The following is a 20,346-nucleotide window of genomic DNA, read 5'->3' as shown; positions in this document are numbered from 1 at the left end:
AACAGTACATACTTACATTCCGGTGTCTGTCCCCCGGCGTTCTGCTTCTCTGCACTGTGAGCGCCGGCCGGTCGGAAAGCGAGCACAGCGGTGACGTCACCGCTCTGCTTTCCGGCTATGGTGCTTACACAGTGCAGAGAAGCAGAACGCCGGGGGACAGACACCGGAATGTAAGTATGTAGTGTTTGTTTTTTTTTACTTTTACGCTGGTAACCACGGTAAACATCGGGTTACTAAGCGCGGCCCTGCGCTTAGTAACCCGATGTTTACCCTGGTTACCCGGGGACTTCGGCATCGTTGGTCGCTGGAGAGCTGACTGTGTGACAGCTCCCCAGCGACCACACAACCACTTACCAACGATCACGGCCAGGTCGTATCGCTGGTCGTGATCGTTGGTAAATCGTTTAGCGTGACAGTACCCTAAGAGCACAGACAAGCAGATCTGCATGAGCATATACTGGGCTTGGTATAGCATGGTTCTGTCAGTCAGCGGAGGTGCTGGGAGCTGGATGTTATAGTGTTGTGGGATCCCCTAGATCTTGACATACTGCCTCAGTGTGATTTCTATAGGGAAGCTTTGACTGTCATGATACCAGTAATGGGGGCTCTGGGTGTCACTATTGGGGGAGGGAGAGCACTAGCTGGATGTCACTACTCAAGGGGGAGGGTGGGGGATCTGGATGTGACTCTCAAGGTAAGAAAGGTTGGAGACCACTGCTTTGAATAAATATGAGTCGTCATGAAATTGATGTTCGTGAAGTTTTTACACAAGAAGAAAAATGAGTTTAAAGTCACCGGTGAAGTCTCGTTGCCAAAGAAGTGAATGCTAAGAAACTGTTCCTCCTCCAGAACATCCAGACAGTAACGCTTGTCCCAGCCTTCTGGAAAAATGTCAAAGCTGATCATCCCACCTAGGAAGGTAAGAGCAGAGTTCAATCTACAAGGACAGCCATATTAAAGAGAGCGGTAAGGGTGAATTAAAAATTATGCTTATTTGACGATACTAATGCCTCAAAATGAAGAGAGCGATGACGTGATGTGGCGATGTGATGTGGCACTACTGGGTTGGCGCTCAAAGTAGGGTCCCAAACCAATTAATGTGAAAAAGAAACTTGGCACTCAACTTTAGAAGAAACAAAGTAAACTTTTAATGCAGTCAAAAGTAGTACAATACCCAGACGTTTCGGTCCACCATAGACCTTCCTCAGTGTACCGACTGCTTATGTATGTGAAGAGAAAATAGTAGAAAACTGAGACACATTGTCTCCTAGTGTCCTGTGTGATTTTCACAGGTTTCATGAACTGGAGTACCAGACGTCGATAACCAGAGGAGTCACCGCGTTTTGTCACATGATCACTTCGACCACAGCTAAGTGATACTGTTAACTCCATAGCTACGGCGGGAATCTGAGGATCCCCAGTTGAAGGTACTCCAGTTCATGAAACCTGTGAAAATCACACAGGACACCTAGGAGACAATGTGTCTCAGTTTTCTACTATTTTCACTTCACATACATAAGCAGTAGGAACACTGAGGAAGGTCTATGGTGGACCGAAACGTCTGGGTACTGTACTACTTTTGACTGCATTAAAAGTTTACTTCGTTTCTTCTAAAGTTGAGTGCCAAGTTTCATTTTCACACCAAAATGAAGAGAAACATGTAACTCACCTCTGGTAAACCTTAAGCCTTTCCCTGCAAATTCTTTCTGAAGAGCGGACACAAACTTCTCCCTGATTTTTTCTTTCTGCAAACGAGCAATGAATAAATGATCAGAGACCGTGTCCCTTGCCCAGTGACAGGGTCAGTCTTCTTACATTTTTGTATTCTCCTACTAATCCCTGTACAGGTTCTCATACATTCATCCTACACATGCATGTGTTTGCACTGAGGATAGGGATGGCAGATGCCTCTGGCCATGGCTCACTGTAACTCTTATTAAAACTAAAGGATCAGGCTTAAATTCAGCACAATCGATCCATCTATTTCCTAACATGTTTTGCTGAAGGAGAAATGGTCAGTTGGTCCCGCCAATATCAGTACGTTCTGATGGCGTATGCCCATGTGAACAGCACCTTAACACAAGCATTGATTGTGTGTGACTCAGCATCTTAAGATGGCAGTACACAGATTAGATTAAAGATGGCTGTAGTGATTATAACTAGGGCCGGGATCATACAAGAATATTTCATGATACATATTGAGACTGCAATGCTGATCGCGCCAGACACTGACAGTCTTCTTTATCAGGACCTTATTGTACGTGAACCGCCCCAGGGTATGACGGCACTTGCATTAGATTTCACATGGGAGAGGTAAGTCACTGAAAAAAGAGCGACCTGTCAATCAATTATAAAAGACAGGCAATGGGCGGGGAATAGAAAAGAGAGACAGGAGAACTGTACAACAATTCAGCAATACATTGCCCTCAATGTAAACCCAGATATATAAAACAAAGGTAGAGAGGTACTCAGCATTGCGACGCCTTTACATAGATGGAATTAGTTTGGGGTATAATAACCTGATGACAGATTTCCTTTTGAGAAAACATGTTAGTCGATTCATGCTTCCCAAACTACAGGCAGCATGAATCAGAGTCTGGCTGCACGATTGCAACCAGGTATGTTTTACTCTGAAATGCTCTCTCACACAGCACCAGGTGATTGACAGGTCTTTCGCCAGTGTATGTAAAGAGACCTGTCAATCAACTAGAGCGGTGTGGGAGAAGCTGACTGGGGGTGGCACAAGCCTAGTCTCGTACCTCCTTATAGCGCTCTGGCCGGCACTACAAACTATGCTTCTGAAATGCCAGGTTCTGTGTCACGGGTATCCCATGAGATAGAGGGGCCAAAAGAATGCAGCGTTTGGTTTTATGTACTCCTACACTGCATAGAAGTACTTCACCATCATATTAAACTGTGCAGGTTTTTTTCCTTGCTAGCAGTGCAAGGGTTAATCTGTTCAGCTGAAGCCCTGGAGCTTTCCTACTTAGATGTTCTCAGCTGTTCAGTAGTGGCCACTCCCTTCTTCTTGCCTCTGGCACTTAGGGATTGCCAGTGTTAGTTCTTACTGCCTGGTTCTGGAGTTGGAGGTGTTGTTCGTGGTTGGAAGTAGTGTTTGGAGATTATTCAGGAGATTATTGCTTGGAGTTTTGTCTGTGTGCACATCCTCATCCTCTCCTATTTGGTTTCTCCTTCCTTAAACTCCCTTGTGTCCAACTCTGCTGCTTGGTATGTGTATTTTCATTTATCGCTGTCTGTCATCCCTTGTTTGTCTGGTTAATGTGTTCTTATACACTTCAGCTTCCCACTACCCTGGGTGGGGGAGGGATCAGATAAGGATTGATATAGGAGCATAGCAAGGCATGAGAACTTGGCATCTCCATCTTCAGGAGTAATCCGAGAAACAGGGACAGACTAGGTCGCCCCTAGTTTTAGGGACCTGGTTAGCGCCCATAGTCCTGACACCATCACGACACACGACATGATTAGGGCAACATGAATAAACTGATAGGTTTCCTGTAAAAGTGTAAGCTGCTCTGTGACTGCTTGCGGGTTCTTTTTGATAGTTTCATAAATCTACCTTATAGAGTTTGACCTCGTCAAGTGTTTGTGTTCTTATTAAATATTTCTGTTTAGGAGTTTAATAACATACTTTATCCAGCTCAGAGAATTCAATCCTTTCCTCTTGACTGCAGCTGCGACCAATGGGCGAAATATTCAACATTCCGTTGCGAAATTCAATGAATGTTCCCCTGCAGATTGGTAAGTATAACAGCGTAATATAACTGATTAAGAAACAGAATATTAATATGACGACTTATTCATAAAGTATATAAACTTGGGAACAACGCACAGTTCAGGCAAATGTACATAAGGTCAGTTATTACAAAGGTCATGGTGACAGCTTATTTTCTCAACCGTTCATACCATGTACATGGGCAGAGACACTGATTGGCTGAAGCGCTGTCAACATGACATCAACGCTGCAGACAATAAAAGACACTATGAGCAGCGGCAGAGTTAGCTCTGGACATGGAGAGTGTGAGTAAAGCACAGTTGTTATTTTTTTTTACAACAAGGTGCGCCTACAGACCCAACTATCTTAATAATGGAAAACCTCTTTACAGAGGTTGTCCACTATTTTAGCATTGATGACCTCTTCTTGGGACAGGTCATCAATGTCTGATCGGTCAGGGTCCGACACCCAACACCACTGCTGATCAGCTGTTATCGGTGTTGGCAGCAGCCATCGGCCGGACGTACTCACTTGTGGATCACCGCTTACAGCTAATCAGCGGCAGTGCCAGGTGTCGGACCAAGACCGATCAGACATTGATCACCTATCCTAAACCTAGATCATCAATGTTGAAGTAGTGGACAACCTAACAACCTACTTAAGTCAGTCTCTTAATTCATTAGTACAATGACTGAATTACAATTGACATTGTTACTCGAGTTGCACAGTAAGACTTCATTTAGATGTCCATTTTTTTCGCATGTGAGAAAAAAATGACCATTTTTCATCAGTGTTTCGCTTTTCTCATTTTCAAATTTCTCCTACCCATTAGACAGTAAAACAACGTACTACATTAGCATGACATATAAATGGTTTATGAGCACTATTTGTTTTTTTTTTTACTGAACTATTCACTTCAGTGGGTGAGTTTGATCACAAATTGGATGAAAAACAGACATTTGTACAGTCCGTAATAATGTGGTTTACTTTAAGGGGAATCTGTCAGAAGCTATTTGCTATGTAATCTGAGAGTAGCATAATGTTGGGGCAGAGAGTCTGATTCCAGAAATATGTCACTTACTCAGCTGTGTTTCAATACAATAGTTTCAATACAATCAATGTTTTATCAGCAGGAGGTTATCACTGCAGGACTAGGTGTCGCGTGCATGACTGTCAGGCTCATCTGTGTAACCCCGCCTCCACTACTGACTGCCAATTTGTTGACAATGTACAGTGTACACAGGAAGCTACCAATCAGTGATGTGGGCGGAGTTATACACCGATCAGCATTCTGACCACTGCTACATCTACAGTAGAGAAAACATAGATACTATCAAAACTACAGCAAGCAGCCCACTAAGTGACACATCGCTGAAATCAGGGTCTCTGTCTCTACATTATGCTGCTCTCAGATTCCATAGCAAAAACCTGGTGCCAATTTTCCTTTAAAAAAAACTTGGTCTTTTTAGAAAAAACTGTTTTCTCCCATAATCTCAGCTAGAATACCTTCTTTGGGGTCTAAACCATATCTTAGACATCCTCTCTAATGGAAATAGACTGATGACCTGGTCGCTATCAATTTCAAATATGGACGAATGGACTTAATCTTTTACTCTGAAATGATCCTTATCCTCCAGTGCTCTAAGAGGAGAAACTTATCTCTGGTCAGATGTGAAAAACGGACATGTGAATTGGCGTAAGAGATGGGGTGTAGAAACATTTCACATTCAGGGTCTGTAGAAAGCTGGGGGGTAATTGTTATGGACATTGCAATGATTAATGCAAGTTACACATAGAGAGCAAATATAGGCTGAGATCTAGATTCAGCAGACAGAACCACACGTGATAGGCTTAGCTTCCAAAGCCCAGCAGGCAGTATCATGCAGGGCGAGGCTTAGATACAAGTCTCAGCAAACAGTAATTATTCCTATCAAAAGGCCTGTCCTCCTTCATAGTCACTTGTACTGATCAAAGAGCTTAAAAGAGTTGTCCAGAACTTGGCTCATCAATATCAGTTGGTTTTAGGGTCTTCCACCCCATGTCCAGCTGCATACAGGTCTCACTGCAGCCAGAAGTGAAGCAGATCTCAGCTCCTGGCATTATGTAGTGTTTTTTTTCCCATGTACAAGCATGCCCACTCATGTGTGCTGTGTACACAGTGAGGTGGAGGCACTGAAGGGTAAATTTGCACAGGGCACAATTCAGCGTATGGTTGTCCTTTAGTATATATTTTTAGTGCTTGGTTCACGTGTGGTATAATTATGAGTGTTGCAGATTTTCGAAGCAGAACACAAAGGTGAAAAAAAGCTATGAAAAATGTTATCAAATATTCTGTCGTTTCACTGTAGACTCTGTAGAAGTAATCTACCTTATCTAAAGTCATCTACATTATAATAAAAAATAATACTAATTGCCTTGAAGAGCTTGTGTACCCACCATTGCCCTCTGTATCTTGTGCAGTAGATGTAATAAGGTGTCCATGATCCTGGGCCGAGCGGAGCCATAATATGGCTGTGTGCACATTACCTGACATACAGGTGCATCTCACAAAAATAGAATATCATCAAAAACTCTATTTATTTCAATTCTTCAATGCAAAAAGTGAAACTCATATATAGAGTCATTACACAGAGAGTGATCTATTACAATTGTTTATTTCTGTTAATGTTGATGATTATGGCTTACAGTCAATGAAAACCAAAAAGTCATTTTCTCAGTAAATCTGGATTCTGAATCAATTGGCTATGTACCTGAGGAAGTGGACAGGACGTCCAAGAAACACGTAGTTTTATAGCCCTGAATAAAGTATGCAACTCTTCTGAACTCTGATTCCCTTGCCTGATTTTGGAGGAGCGCGGATTTGTCGGCATCTTTAATATCCTATCCAGAATTTCTTGAAGATCCTTTGCGGGCCCTGTGCCATCTGCAGCCCTCCTATCATACTTACTATATGTGTTGTGCATACTCACAATGTGTAAAGGTGAGAACTTTACCTTACAGTAAACTGAGTGTTATTTTAGTAACTGTGCTATTGCGCCCCTCTCTTTACCGTTTCTATATCAGTAAATTAGAATTCTTTATAACACCAGCTTGAAAAAAAAAAAATGATTTTAACCCCTTCAAGACTGGAGCATTTTTCAGTTTTGCGTTTTCGTTTTTTGCTCCCCTCCTTCCCAGAGCCAAACTTTTTTATTTTTCCATCAATATGGCCATGTGTGGGCTTATTTTTTGTGGGATGAGTTGTACTTTTGAACGACACCATATGTTTTACCATGTCGTATACTAGAAAACGGGAAAAAAATTCCAAGTGCGGTGAAATAGCAAAAAAAAGTGCAATCCCACACTTGTTTTTTGCTTGGCCTTTTTGCTAGGTTCACTAAATGCTAAAACTGAGCTGCCATTATGATTCTCCAGGTCATTGCGAGTTCATGGACACCAAACATGTCTAGGTTCTTTTTTATCTAAGTGGTGAAAAAAAAAATTCAAAACTTTGCTAAAAAAAAATAAATTGTTCATTTTCCGATACCCGCAGCGCCTCTATTTTTTGTGATCTTGGGTTGGATGAGGGCTTATTTTTACGTGCTGAGCAGATGTTTTTAATTATATTATTTTGGTGCAGATATGTTCTTTTGATCACCCGTTATTGCATTTTAATGCAATGTCGCAGTGACGAAAAAAACAAAATTTTGTTTATCGCTACGCTGTTTAGCGATCAGGTTAATCCTTTTTTTATTGATAGATCGGGCGATTCTGAACGTGGCGATACCAAATATGTGTATGTTTGATTTTTTTATTGTTTTATTTTGAATGGGGCAAAAGGGGGGTTATTTGAACTTTTATATTTTTTTTTTACATTTTTAAAAACATTTTTTATTACTTTTGCCATGCTACAATAGCCTCCATAGGAGACTAGAAGCTGGCACAACTCGATCGGCTCAGCTACATAGACGCGATGCTCAGATCGCCTCTATGTAGCTGAATTGCTAAGTTGCTATAAACGCCGACCACTGGCTCCCCAAACCATCACTGATTGTGGAAATGTCACACTAGACTTCAAGCTGCTTGGATTGTTTGTCTCTCCACTATTCCTCCAGACTCTGGGACCTTGATTTCCAAGGTCTAGTGTGAAGTTTCCACAATCAGTGATGGTTTGGGGAGCCATGCCATCTGCTGGGGTAGGTCCACTGTGTTTTATCAAGACCAAAGTCAGCGCAGTCGTCTACCAGGAAATCTTAGAGCACTTCATGCTTCCCTCTGCTAACAAGCATTTTGGAGATGGAATTGTCATTCTCCAGCAGGACTTGGCACCTGTCCACACTGCCACAAGTACCAATACCTGGTTTACAAACAACAGTATCACTGTATTTGATTGGCCAGCAAACTCGCCTGATTTTAACCCCACAGAGAATCTATGGAGTATTGTCAAAAGGAAGATGAGACACCAGAGCCAACAAGGCAGGCGAGCTGAAGGCTGCTATCAAAGCAACCTGGGCTTCCATAGCACCTCAGCAGTGCCACAGGCTGATCGCCTCCATGCCACGCCGGATTGAGGCAGGAATTGATGCAAAAGGAGCCCCGACCAAGTATTGAGTGCATTTACTGAACATACATTTCAGTAGGCCAACATTTCGGATTCTAAAATCATTTTTTCAAGCTGCTGTTATAAAGTATTCTAATTTACTGAGATAATCACTTTTGGGTTTTCATTGTCTGTAAGCCATAATCATCAACATTAACAGAAATAAACACATTAAATAGATCACTCTGTTTGTAATGACACTATATAATATATGAGTTTCACTTTTTATGCTGAAGAACTGAAATAAATTAACTTTTTGATGATATTCTCATTTTGTGAGATGCACCTGTAATGGCTAGTGTGGTTGTTACAAAGGGCCGGATGTCCGAGCACAAAATGAGAAGATTCTCAGATTTGCCAATTTTGTCATGTTATTTCCATTTTAAAAATGGAAAATTTATAAAAGCGAAGTAGGTCTCCATGGCAAACGATCGTTTCCAGATCTAATTTCTCAGAGGCTCTTTGAAATTCAAGAAATAATAAGCCACTACTGGTAGATTTGTCCATGCTATGCTGTTGCAGCTTTCTTGGTTATTAGCATTGTTTCAGAAAGAAACGTGCTGTAGGTATGCTGTTTTTTGGGTGCTTTTTCCAACAAGCTTCTCACTACGACTTAAAGGAAACCTGAAGAGCAGGGAGGAGCCGGCCTCATGTGTGTACAAAGGAGCGGAGCAGGGAGGAGCCGGCCTCATGTGTGTACAAAGGAGCGGAGCAGGGAGGAGCCGGCCTCATGTGTGTACAAAGGAGCGGAGCAGGGAGGAGCCGGCCTCATGTGTGTACAAAGGAGCGGAGCAGGGAGGAGCCGGCCTCATGTGTGTACAAAGGAGGGGAATAGGGAGGAGCCGGCCTCATGTGTGTACAAAGGAGCGGAGCAGCGAGGAGCAGGCCTCCTGTGTACAAAGGAGCGGAGCAGGGAGGAGCCGGCCTCATGTGTGTACAAAGGAGGGGAGTAGGGAGGAGCCGGCCTCATGTGTGTACAAAGGAGCAGAGCAGCGAGGAGCCGGCCTCATGTGTGTACAAAGGAGCGGAGCAGGGAGGAGCAGGCCTCGTGTGTACAAAGGAGCGGAGCAGGGAGGAGCCGGCCTCATGTGTGTACAAAGGAGCAGAGCAGCGAGGAGCCGGCCTCATGTGTGTACAAAGGAGCGGAGCAGGGAGGAGCAGGCCTCGTGTGTACAAAGGAGCGGAGCAGGGAGGAGCCGGCCTCATGTGTGTACAAAGGAGCGGAGCAGGGAGGAGAAGGCCTCATGTGTTTGTGTGTACAAAGGAGCGGAGCAGGGAGGAGCTGGCATCATGTGTGTACAAAGGAGCAGAGCAGGGAGGAGCCGGCCTCATGTGTGTACAAAGGAGCAGAGCAGGGAGGAGCCGGCCTCATGTGTGTACAAAGGAGGGGAGCAGGGAGGAGAAGGCCTCATGTGTGTACAAAGGAGCAGAGCAGGGAGGAGCCGGCCTCATGTGTGTACAAAGGAGCGGAGCAGGGAGGAGCCGGCCTCATGTGTGTACAAAGGAGCAGAGCAGCGAGGAGCCAGCCTCATGTGTGTACAAAGGAGGGGAGCAGGGAGGAGCCGGCCTCATGTGTGTACAAAGGAGGGGAGCAGGGAGGAGCAGGCCTCGTGTGTACAAAGGAGCGGAGCAGGGAGAAGCAGGCCTCATGTGTGTACAAAGGAGCGGAGCAGGGAGGAGCCGGCCTCATGTGTGTACAAAGGAGCGGAGCAGGGAGAAGCAGGCCTCATGTGTGTACAAAGGAGGGGAGCAGGGAGGAGCCGGCCTCATGTGTGTGCAAAGGAGCGGAGCAGGGAGGAGCCGGCCTCATGTGTGTACAAAGGAGCGGAGCAGGGAGGAGAAGGCCTCATGTGTATACAAAGGAGCGGAGCAGGGAGAAGCAGGCCTCATGTGTGTACAAAGGAGGGGAGTAGGGAGGAGCCGGCCTCATGTGTGTGCAAAGGAGCGGAGCAGGGAGGAGCCGGCCTCATGTGTGTACAAAGGAGCGGAGCAGGGAGGAGCCGGCCTAGGAACCCATCGGACTAGTCAGATCTCTCCCTGTAGCCTCCCACCAGCTCTTCAAGGGTTCTGCGCTCTAAAAGACTGCAGCATTTCAGAGTAATAAACTCCTGTCAGCAGTAACGCAGCCGTCTCTGATTCACGTTACACCTGTTTTTTGCAAAATGAATCTAATGACAAGTCCGCTGGAATCTGTCAGTACACTCCATGCCCGAAACTGCTTATATAATCATGTTGTCCTCTGAGTGATAGTTTCACCCACCTCTTTACTGATGCAATCTGCTGCTTCCCTGACTGAAAACAACGCTGCTTTAGTCCATATTCAAATTAGGCTTAAAGGGAACCTGTCAGGTTATATAAGCCTATTCACCTGTAGATATACAGCTAATCTTCAGGTTAATAGCATTAAGAGGGTGCCCGGCCACAGCACTGAATGTGCGGCACCAGGGAAAAAAAAAACCTTTATTTCCCCAGGGAGCCGCCAGCTTTCACTCATACAGGCAAGCACGGAACGGCTTCAGTCACAGCACCCTGAGCGGCGGATGTAAGCACTACCTGACACTTTGATTGGCAGCAGGCTTAGCAGTGCCTCAGCTGTCAAAGAGCTGGGGCATGCTTACAGCCGCCGCTCACAGTATAGTATACTGAAACCACGCTGGCATGACTGAAAGCCGGCGGCTCTTGGGAGAAATAAAGCTCATTTTCAGTACTGCGGCCAGGCACCGTCATAATGCTATTAACCTACAGATTACCCCATTATATGCAGGTTAATAGTGGTACCCAACCTGACAGGTTCCTGTTAAGTGCTTTAAGCATGTCAAATCATGTCCCATCACTCTGCCTCGCTGCTCTGTTCCCCACCAGGCCATACCGGGCTCTGCTTGACTGACAGCTCTCTGGCTTCACTACACAGTTAGTAAGCTGCCAGTCAAGCGTAGGAAGATGGGTTGGGCAGGGAATAGAATCGGGGTGCAGGGTTTGGACCGTTTTCACAGATTCTTTTTTTTTTTTTTTTAATTAGCAGTATAAATATATAATAAAAATGAAACAAAATAGAAACAGGAGTAGAAAATAATGAACATGCAGGAGGTCTAATGGCTATTGCTAATTACCGTTTCTTAGGCAGCTTGAGTGTAGCAATGTAGCTGAGACAGAAGTTAATGAGATCTTGCAGCAGATCTTCCCCGAGATGATTTTGGATCGCCTAAAAAAAAAGTATACGTCATTGTGTTATAAACAAACATGATATATTACAAGTATGTTGCAAGATTAAGTGATGGTGCTGCGAAACAGTGGAAAATCCGCAGCAGTACAGGGATGTTGTGAGTAAAGGGAATCTCTCAGCATGTTTTGTTATGTAATCCGAGAGAAGCATAATGTAGTGGCCGACAGCCTGATTCCAGGGATGTTCACTTATTGGGCTGCTTGGAGTAGTTTTCCTAGACTCTGTGTTTTCTCTGTTGAAGATGTCGCAGTGACCAGATTGATAAACTGTGTATAAACTTTGCCCACACGCATGATTCTCAGCTTCCTCTGTACACTTTTCATTGTCAGCATGCTGCCAATCAGTAGTGGAGGCAGGGTTACAGAGCTCAGCTACCTTGCAGGTAAGACCTAGTCTTCTAGGAATAATCTCCTGCTGATAAAACATTGGTTGTATTGAAACTACAGCCTAATAAGTGACACATCCCAGTAATCAGGCTCTCTTCCTGTATATGATGCTGCTATTAGATTAAATAGCAAAAACCTGCTGACAGATTCCCTTTAAAAGCTGCAGTGTGACCACTGCTTTGGGCCAAGTTTGGCTCATGACAATTGTCCCCTAGGTTTTGCAAGTCAAACAGCTCTTCCCTCTGCAAAACTGAAGAATTCTTTAACCACTTCCCGACCTGTGACACCGCATATGCGTCATGAAAGTCGGTGCCAATCCGACCTGTGACACATATGCTGTTTCATAGAATGATTGCGTTCCTGCAGGCCGGGTGAAAGGCTGTGGCTACGATCGCTCTGATTGGCTGTTGAAAGTGAAACAGCCAATCAGAGCAATTTGTAATATTTCACCTATGAAAAGTGGTGAAATATTACAATCCAGCCATGGCCGATGCTGCAATATCATCGGCCATGGCTGGAAACCCTGATCTGCCCCCGCCACCGATCTCCTCCCCAGTCCTCCGTACTGTGTACCACTCCCCTCCATCCTCCTGTCCGCTCCCCGTCCTCCTGTCCGCTCCCCCCGTGCTACGATCTCACCCCCTCATGCTTACCGAGCTTCCTGGTGTCCGTCCGTCTTGTCCATGGGCGCCGCCATCTTCCAAAATGGGGGGCCCATGCGCAGTGCGCCTGCCGAATCTGCCGGCCGGCAGATTCATTACAGGTACATTTTGATCGCTGTCATAAAACCTATCACAGTGATCAAAATAAAAAAAAAGTAAATTAACCCCCCCTTTATCACCCCCATAGGTAGGGACAATAATAAAATAAAGAAAATATATTTTTTTTTCCACTAGGGTTAGGGCTAGGGCTAGGGTTAGGGTAGGGGCTAGGGTTAGGACTAGAATTAGGGTTAGGGTTAGAATTAGGCTATGTGCACAGGGGGATTTGGCTGCAGATCCGCAGCAGTTTCGCAGCAGTTTTCCATCAGGTTTATAGTACCATGTAAACCTATGGAAAACCAAATCCGCTGTGCCCATGGTGCGGAAAATACCGCGCGGAAATGCTGCATTGTATTTTACGCAGCATGTCAATTGATTGTGCGGATTCCGCAGCGGTTTATACCTGTTCCTCAATAGGAATCCGGAGGTGAAATCCGCACAAAAACACTGGAAATCCGCAAGTAAAACGCAGTGCCTTTTACCTGTGGATTTTTCAAAAATGGTGCAGAAAAATCTCACATTAATCCGCAACGTGGGCACATAGCATTAGGGTTAGGGTTGGAATTAGAGTTAGGGTTTGAATTAGGGCTAGGGTTGGAAATAGGGTTAAGATTAGGCTTGTGGTTAGAGTTATGGTTATGGGTGTGTTGGGGTTAGGGTTGTGGTTAGGGTTGGGGTTAGGGTTGGGATTAGGGTTAGCGGTGTGTTGGGGTTAGGGTTGTGGTTAGGGGTGTGTTGGGGATAGGGTTGTGATTAGGGTTAAGGTTAGAGTTGGAATTAGGGTTAGGGATGTGTTGGGGTTAGTGTTGGAGATATAATTGAGGGGTTTCTACTTTTTAGGCACATCAGGGGTCTCCAAACGCAACATGGCGCCACCATTGATTCCAGCCAATCTTGCGTTCAAAAAGTCAAATGGTGCTCCCTCCCTTCCAAGCCCCGACGTGCGCCCAAACAGTGGTTTACCCCCACATTTGGGGTACCAGCACACTCACAACAAACTGGGCAACAAATATTGGGGCCCAATTTCTCCTGTTACCCTTGTGAAAATAAAAAATTGCTTGCTAAAACATCTTTTTTGAGGAAAGAAAAATGATTTTTTATTTTCACGGCTCTGCGTTGTAAACTTCTGTGAAGCACTTGGGGGTTGAACGTGCTCATCACACATCTAGATAAGTTCCTTGGGGGGTCTAGTTTCCAAAATGGGGTCACTTGTGGGGTGTTTCTACTGTTTAGGCAAATCAGGGGCTCTGCAAATGCAATGTGAGGCCTGCAGACCAATCCATCTAAGTCTGCATTCCAAATGGCGCTCCTTCTCTTCCGAGCTCTGCCATGCGTCCAAACAGTGGTTTACCCCCACATATGGGGTACCAGCATACTCAGGACAAACTGGACAACAACTATTGGGGTCCCATTTCTCCTGTTACCCTTGCGAAAATAAAAAATTTCTTGCTAAAACATAATTTTTGAGGAAAGAAAAATGATTTTTTATTTTCACGGCGTTGTAAACTTCTGTGAAGCACTTGGGGGTAAAAAGTGCTCACCACATATCTAGATAAGTTCAATGGGCCATCTAGTTTCCAAAATGGGGTCACTTGTGGGGCGTTTCTACTGCTTAGGCACATCAGGGGCTCTGCAAACGCACCGTGACGCCCGCAGACCATTCCATCAAAGTCTGCATTTCAAAACATCACTACTTCCCTTCCGAGCCTAGACGTGTGCCCAAACAGTGGTTCCCCCCCACATATGGGGTATCAGCCTACTCAGGACAAACTGGGCAACAAATATTGGGGTCCAATTTCTCCTGTTACTCTTGTGAAAATAAAAAATTGCTTGCTAAAAAATAATTTTTGAGGAAAGAAAAATGATTTTTTATTTTCACGGCTCTGCGTTATAAACTTCTGTGAAGCACTTGGGGGTTTAAAGTGCTCACCACAAATCTAGATTAGTTCCATGGGAGGTCTAGTTTCAAAAATGGGGTCACTTGTGGGGGAGCTCCAATGTTTAGACACACAGGAGCTCTCCAAATGTGACATGGTGTCCGCTAACGATTGGAGCTAATTTTTCATTCAAAAAGTCAAATGGCGTGCCTTCCCTTCCAAGCCCTGCCGTGTGCCCAAACAGTGGTTTACCCCCACATGTGAGGTATCAGTGTACTCAAGAGAAATTGCCCAATAAATTTTAGGATCCATTTTATCCTGTTGCTCATGTGGAAATGAACAAATTGAGGCTGAAAGAAATTTTTTGTGAAAAAAAAAGTACTTTTTCTTTTTTACGGATCAATTTGTGAAGCACCTGGGGGTTCAAAGTGCTCACTATGCATCTAGATAAGCTCATTGGTAGGTCTAGTTTCTAAAATGGGGTCACTTGTGGGGGAGCTCCAATGTTTAGGCACACGGGGTCTCTCCAAACGCGACATGGTGTCCGCTAAAGATTGGAGCTAATTTTTCATTGAAAAAGTCAAATGGCGCTCCTTCCCTTCCGAGCCCTGTTGTGCGCCCAAACAGTGGTTCCCCTCCACATATGTGGTATCGGCGTACTCAGGACAAATTGTACAATAACTTTTGGGGTCCAGTTTCTCCTTTTACCATTGGGAAAATAAAAAAATTGTTGCTAAAAGATCATTTTTGTGACTAAAAAGTTAAATGTTCATTTTTTCCTTCCATGTTGCTTCTGCTGCTGTGAAGCACCTGAAGGGTTAATAAACTTATTGAATGTGGTTTTGAGGGGTGCAGTTTTTAGAATGGCGTCACTTTTGGGTATTTTCAGCCATATAGACCCCTCAAACTAACTTCAAATGTGAGGTGGTCCCTAAAAAAAATGGTTTTGTAAATTTCGTTGTAAAAATGAGAAATCGCTGGTCAAATTTTACCCTATGTGCAGTACATTGCAGTAGCATTGATATTTATGGTTACGACCACTAACAACTGCCACTACATGAATTGACATAACCATGGATACCTAAGCTACCGCAATGCCCAGCATAGGGGGTAAGAGACATAGCGAATCAGAAGAACTATACTACATTTCTTATCGGAGGTATTTACAATTATTACGTCTCCCACATATTGGGAAAACCGTGGATAGAACACTTACATTAACATCGTCCATGTGAATGAAGCCTTAACTGTTCTATATTCTATGGGTCAGTACAATTAGATCAACACCAAATTTATATACAATCAAGGCCAAAAGTGTTGGCGCCCTTTAAATTGTTCCAGAAAATGAAGCATTTCTCCCAGAAAATGATTACAATTACGCGTTTTGCTATACTCATATGTATTTCCTTTGTATGTATTGGAAAACACAAAATAAAACAGAGAAAAAAAAGAGATAACTTCACAGTTTGAACCTTTTCAAAATTGTGGGTAAACAACTTTGTTTCAAGCATGTGATGCTCGTTCAAATTCACCTGTGGCAATTAACAGGTGTGTACAATATAAAAATCACACCTGAAACCACATAAAAAGTTGAGATGCTACTGTGCAGGCGCAGTCGATGCCATTTTGATGAAGATAATAGTTTTTTTTTCTCCACATTACTATAGGACTAAAGCATAAATGCGTATATGCATATTAAGCATTGCATCATGCTACAGTGCAGGCACCATCGCCACTTTGAGGAATGTTAATTGATTTTTTTAACCCCACAATATTATATGTAGTATTTAAAATAGAGGTCAGGTCAGTGACCTGTCATAAGTCATACAGATGAATAAGCAGAGCACCACATAAAGGCGCGCCCACAGTCCCACCCACATGCCATTCCAGCCCCGCCCACATGCCACCCCGAAGCATGAGAATCTCATTAAGGCCGGGGTCACACTTGCGAGTGCAATGCGAGAAACTCGTGCGAGTCTCTCGCCTCAATACCCGGCACTGCCGCCGGCACTCAGGACTGGAGCGTTCAGCTGCATGTATTTCTCGGTCCCGAGTGCCGGCGTCAGTGCCGGGTATTGAGGCGAGAGACTCGCACGTGTTTCTCGCATTGCACTCGCAAATGTGACCCCGGCCTAACTGAAAACTACAAATAAAAACTAAGCCACAACCACAAGACAGATTTCATCACCAGATATCATTGTAATCAGTATAACGGCGCCGACCTGACACGGTCTGTAGGTTACTGTGCACAATCCAGCTGACAGGTTCACTTTAACAGGAATCTGTCAGCAGGTCTTTGCTACTGAATCTGAGGACAGCATGAGGTAGGGGCAGAGACACAGATTTCAGCGATGTGTCACTTATTAGGTTGTGTGCTGTTATTTCAATATTATGAATGTTTTATCACCAGGGGATTATCACTGCCTGGACTACAGCTCATGTGAGGCCTGGTCTGGCCACACCCCCAGCACTGATTAGCAGCTCACTGTCTATAGACTATATATATATATACAGAGCCTGGTGTGGGTGGGGGCAGCTTTCTGAGCTCTGCTACATGTAAAACTCTGATTGTATCACAACTGCTGCACCCAGTAAATTAAGAGACACAGTGCTGGATTCAGGGTCTCTTTTCCTACATTATGGTGCTCTCGGGTGAGGTAGCAGAATCCCGGTGACAGATTCCCTTTAAGAAGCACTGGTTGGTTCAAAAATGTACATCAGCCAATAGAATAGAATATTGCAGCCAAGGGGGAGGGATGAAGGGGGCAGGTATTCTGTAATGTCCACCGCTGCTCTTTAGGAGCAGGGCAGTGAGGATGCAGGACCAGTTTGGGGGTGAAGCCAGAAATCCGGCAGTCGCAATGCTCAATGTCCCCAATACATTAGACAGTTGTAGAAGTTTCATCATAGAGACCACTTAGCCTTCCAGGAGTGCATGTTACAGATGCAATATTTGGATTATATAATGTGTACATCTTCACAAGATCCAACAAAAGGGCCAGTGAGAGTTTTACCTCCATTTACTTGGAAAATAATTCAGATTGTTTCCTTACCTGCCTTGAGAGGAGCCGGCCATCCTTATACTGAACAGTCCCGTTCTCAGCAAATACGTAATCAAATTTCTGAATTACTGAAAGGGAAGACACAAGATACAGGTTATGGCCACCCTGAGTAATGGAGGAGGAGGACGGCATGTACACAGATGCGGAGTGAACACAACGGGCCTATCAGTGCTTACAGCCTTATCCCACGAGCAGAGATTATAGGCGCACATCTACACAGGACATGCAGCCGGAATTACAAAAAACACCATACACATCATGTGTATATGTGGAGGCATACCCATAGACTAAAATCGTCAAGAAAAAAAAAATGTTGTTTGACTGCATGTTATCCTGTTTACATTGTATCGTGTTGTTTTCTATTATTCTCAATGGAAGACGTCTTGAAAAGAAAAGCAGTACGTTTCAAATCAACTAAAAAGGTACATTGATTGAATGCATTTGATAAGAAAAGATTTTCATCTTCTTTAAGGGAATCTGACACCAGGTTTTTTGCTATCCCACCTGAGAGCAGCATGATGTTGGGGCAGAGACCTGATTCCAGCGATGTTTCACTTACTGGGCTGCTTGCTGCAGTTTTCAAAATCAGTTTTATTGTATATATGTGTGGCCAGTACAGAACACTGGCACATGACTTGTTCATTCCAAGGACTGGGCTGAGGACCAGGGGTCACTCATTACAAGTGGAAGAAGCCGAATCCAGCAGCTAAACAGGAAAGGGTTCTTTACAGTTAGAGCAGTCAGACTGTGGAATGCCGACCACAAGAGGTAGTAATGGCAGACACTTAACAGCTTTTATAAAAGGCCTGGATGATTTTCTCAGCACAAGTGGCATTCTGGGATAAAAATAATCCTCCAATGTACAGTACAGACCAAAAGTTTGGATACATCTTCTCATTTAAAGATTTTTCTGTATTTTCACTACTATGAAAATTGTACATTCACACTGAAGGCATCAAAACTATGAATTAACACATGTGGAATTATATACTTAACAAAAAAGTGTGAAATAACTGAAATTATGTCTTATATTCTAGGTTCTTCAAAGTAGCCACCTTTTGCTTTGATGACTGCTTTACACACTCTTGGCATTCTCTTGATGAGCTTCAAGAGGTATTCACCGGGAATGGTTTTCACTTCACAGGTGTGCCCTTGTCAGGTTTAATAAGTGGGATTTCTTGCCTTATAAATGGGGTTGGGACCATTAGATGTGTTGAGCAGAAGTCTGGTGGATACACAGCTGATAGTCCTACTGAATAGATTGTTAGAATTTGTATTATGGCAAGAAAAAAGCAGCTAAGTAAAGAAAAACGAGTGACCATCATTACTTTAAGAAATGAAGGTCAGTCAGTCCGAAAAATTGGGAAAACTTTGAAAGTGTCCCCAAGAGCAGTGGCAAAAACCATCAAGCACTACAAAGAAACTGGCTCACATGAGGACCGCCCCAGGAAAGGAAGACCAAGAGTCACCTCTGCTTCTGAGGATAAGTTTATCCGAGTCACCAGCCTCAGAAATCGCAGGGTAACAGCAGCTCAGATTAGAGACCAGGTCAATGCCACACAGAGTTCTAGCAGCAGACACATCTCTACAACAACTGTTAAGAGGAGACTTTGTGCAGCAGGCCTTCATGGTAAAATAGCTGCTAGGAAACCACTGCTAAGGACAGGCAACAAGCAGAAGAGACTTGTTTGGGCTAAAGAACACAAGGAATGGACATCAGAACAGTGAAAATCTGTGCTTTGGTCTGATGAGTCCAAATTTGAGATCTTTGGTTCCAACCACCGTGTCTTTGTGCGACTCAGAAAAGGTGAACGGATGGACTCTACATGCCTGGTTCCCACCGTGAAGCATGGAGGAGGAGGTGTGATGGTGTGGGGGTGCTTTGCTGGTGACTGTTGGGGATTTATTCAAAATTGAAGGCATACTGAACCAGCATGGCTACCACAGCATCTTGCAGCGGCATGCTATTCCATCCGGTTTGCGTTTAGTTGGACCATCATTTATTTTTCAACAGGACAGTGACCCCAAACACACCTCTAGGTTGTGTAAGGGCTAATTGACCAAGAAGGAGAGTGATGGGGTGCTACACCAGATGACCTGGCCTCCACAGTCACCAGACCTGAACCCAATCGAGAAGGTTTGGGGTGAGCTGGAGCGCAAAGTGAAGGCAAAAGGGCCAACAAGTGCTAAGCATCTCTGAAAACTCTTTCAAGATTGTTGGAAGACCATGCCCGGTGACTACCTCTTGAAGCTCATCAAGAGAATGTCAAGAGTGTGCAAAGCAGTCATCAAAGCAAAAGGTGGCTACTTTGAAGAACCTAGAATATAAGACATAATTTCAGTTGTTTCACACTTTTTTGTTAAGTATATAATTCCACATGTGTTAATTCATAGATTTGATGCCTTCAGTGTGAATGTACAATTTTCATAGTCATGAAAATACAGAAAAATCTTTAAATGAGAAGGTGTGTCCAAACTTTTGGTCTGTACTGTATAACTGCCGGAGAAAAGTTGAATGTGATGGACCGATGTCTTTTTTCAATCTATATAATTATGTAATTTATCAATAAAAACTAAATTGTAAGAGTGCTTCAGTATTTTCTACTACTGTTTGGAGGGACATCCCTTACCATGGAACACTGCTGTCTTCAAGCTACGAATTGTTTGCTGAGGAAAAGTTGGTTGTCTCCTCTTCATCTGTCAGCGAGGTCCACAGCGCGGC

At 44.1% G+C, this 20,346-nt stretch overlaps 1 protein-coding gene across 1 annotated transcript in view; it reads right to left on the bottom strand.

Annotated features, from left to right (window-relative positions):
• PMM1 (phosphomannomutase 1) overlaps positions 1-20,346 on the bottom strand; it is a 77,588-nt gene that overhangs the window by 3,107 nt on the left and 54,135 nt on the right. Inside the window, exons 3-7 of the mRNA XM_077277366.1 lie at positions 17,616-17,692; positions 11,426-11,517; positions 3,653-3,752; positions 1,670-1,745; positions 796-911 (exon numbers count right to left, since the gene is read on the bottom strand). Coding sequence (XP_077133481.1) covers positions 796-911; positions 1,670-1,745; positions 3,653-3,752; positions 11,426-11,517; positions 17,616-17,692 — 461 coding nt within the window. The remainder of the gene's footprint in view (positions 1-795; positions 912-1,669; positions 1,746-3,652; positions 3,753-11,425; positions 11,518-17,615; positions 17,693-20,346) is intronic.

The sequence above is a fragment of the Ranitomeya variabilis genome, chromosome 8, assembly GCF_051348905.1.
Source record: "Ranitomeya variabilis isolate aRanVar5 chromosome 8, aRanVar5.hap1, whole genome shotgun sequence".
NCBI classification, from domain to species: domain Eukaryota; kingdom Metazoa; phylum Chordata; class Amphibia; order Anura; family Dendrobatidae; genus Ranitomeya; species Ranitomeya variabilis.
This window is presented reverse-complemented; position numbering and strand designations above follow the sequence as displayed.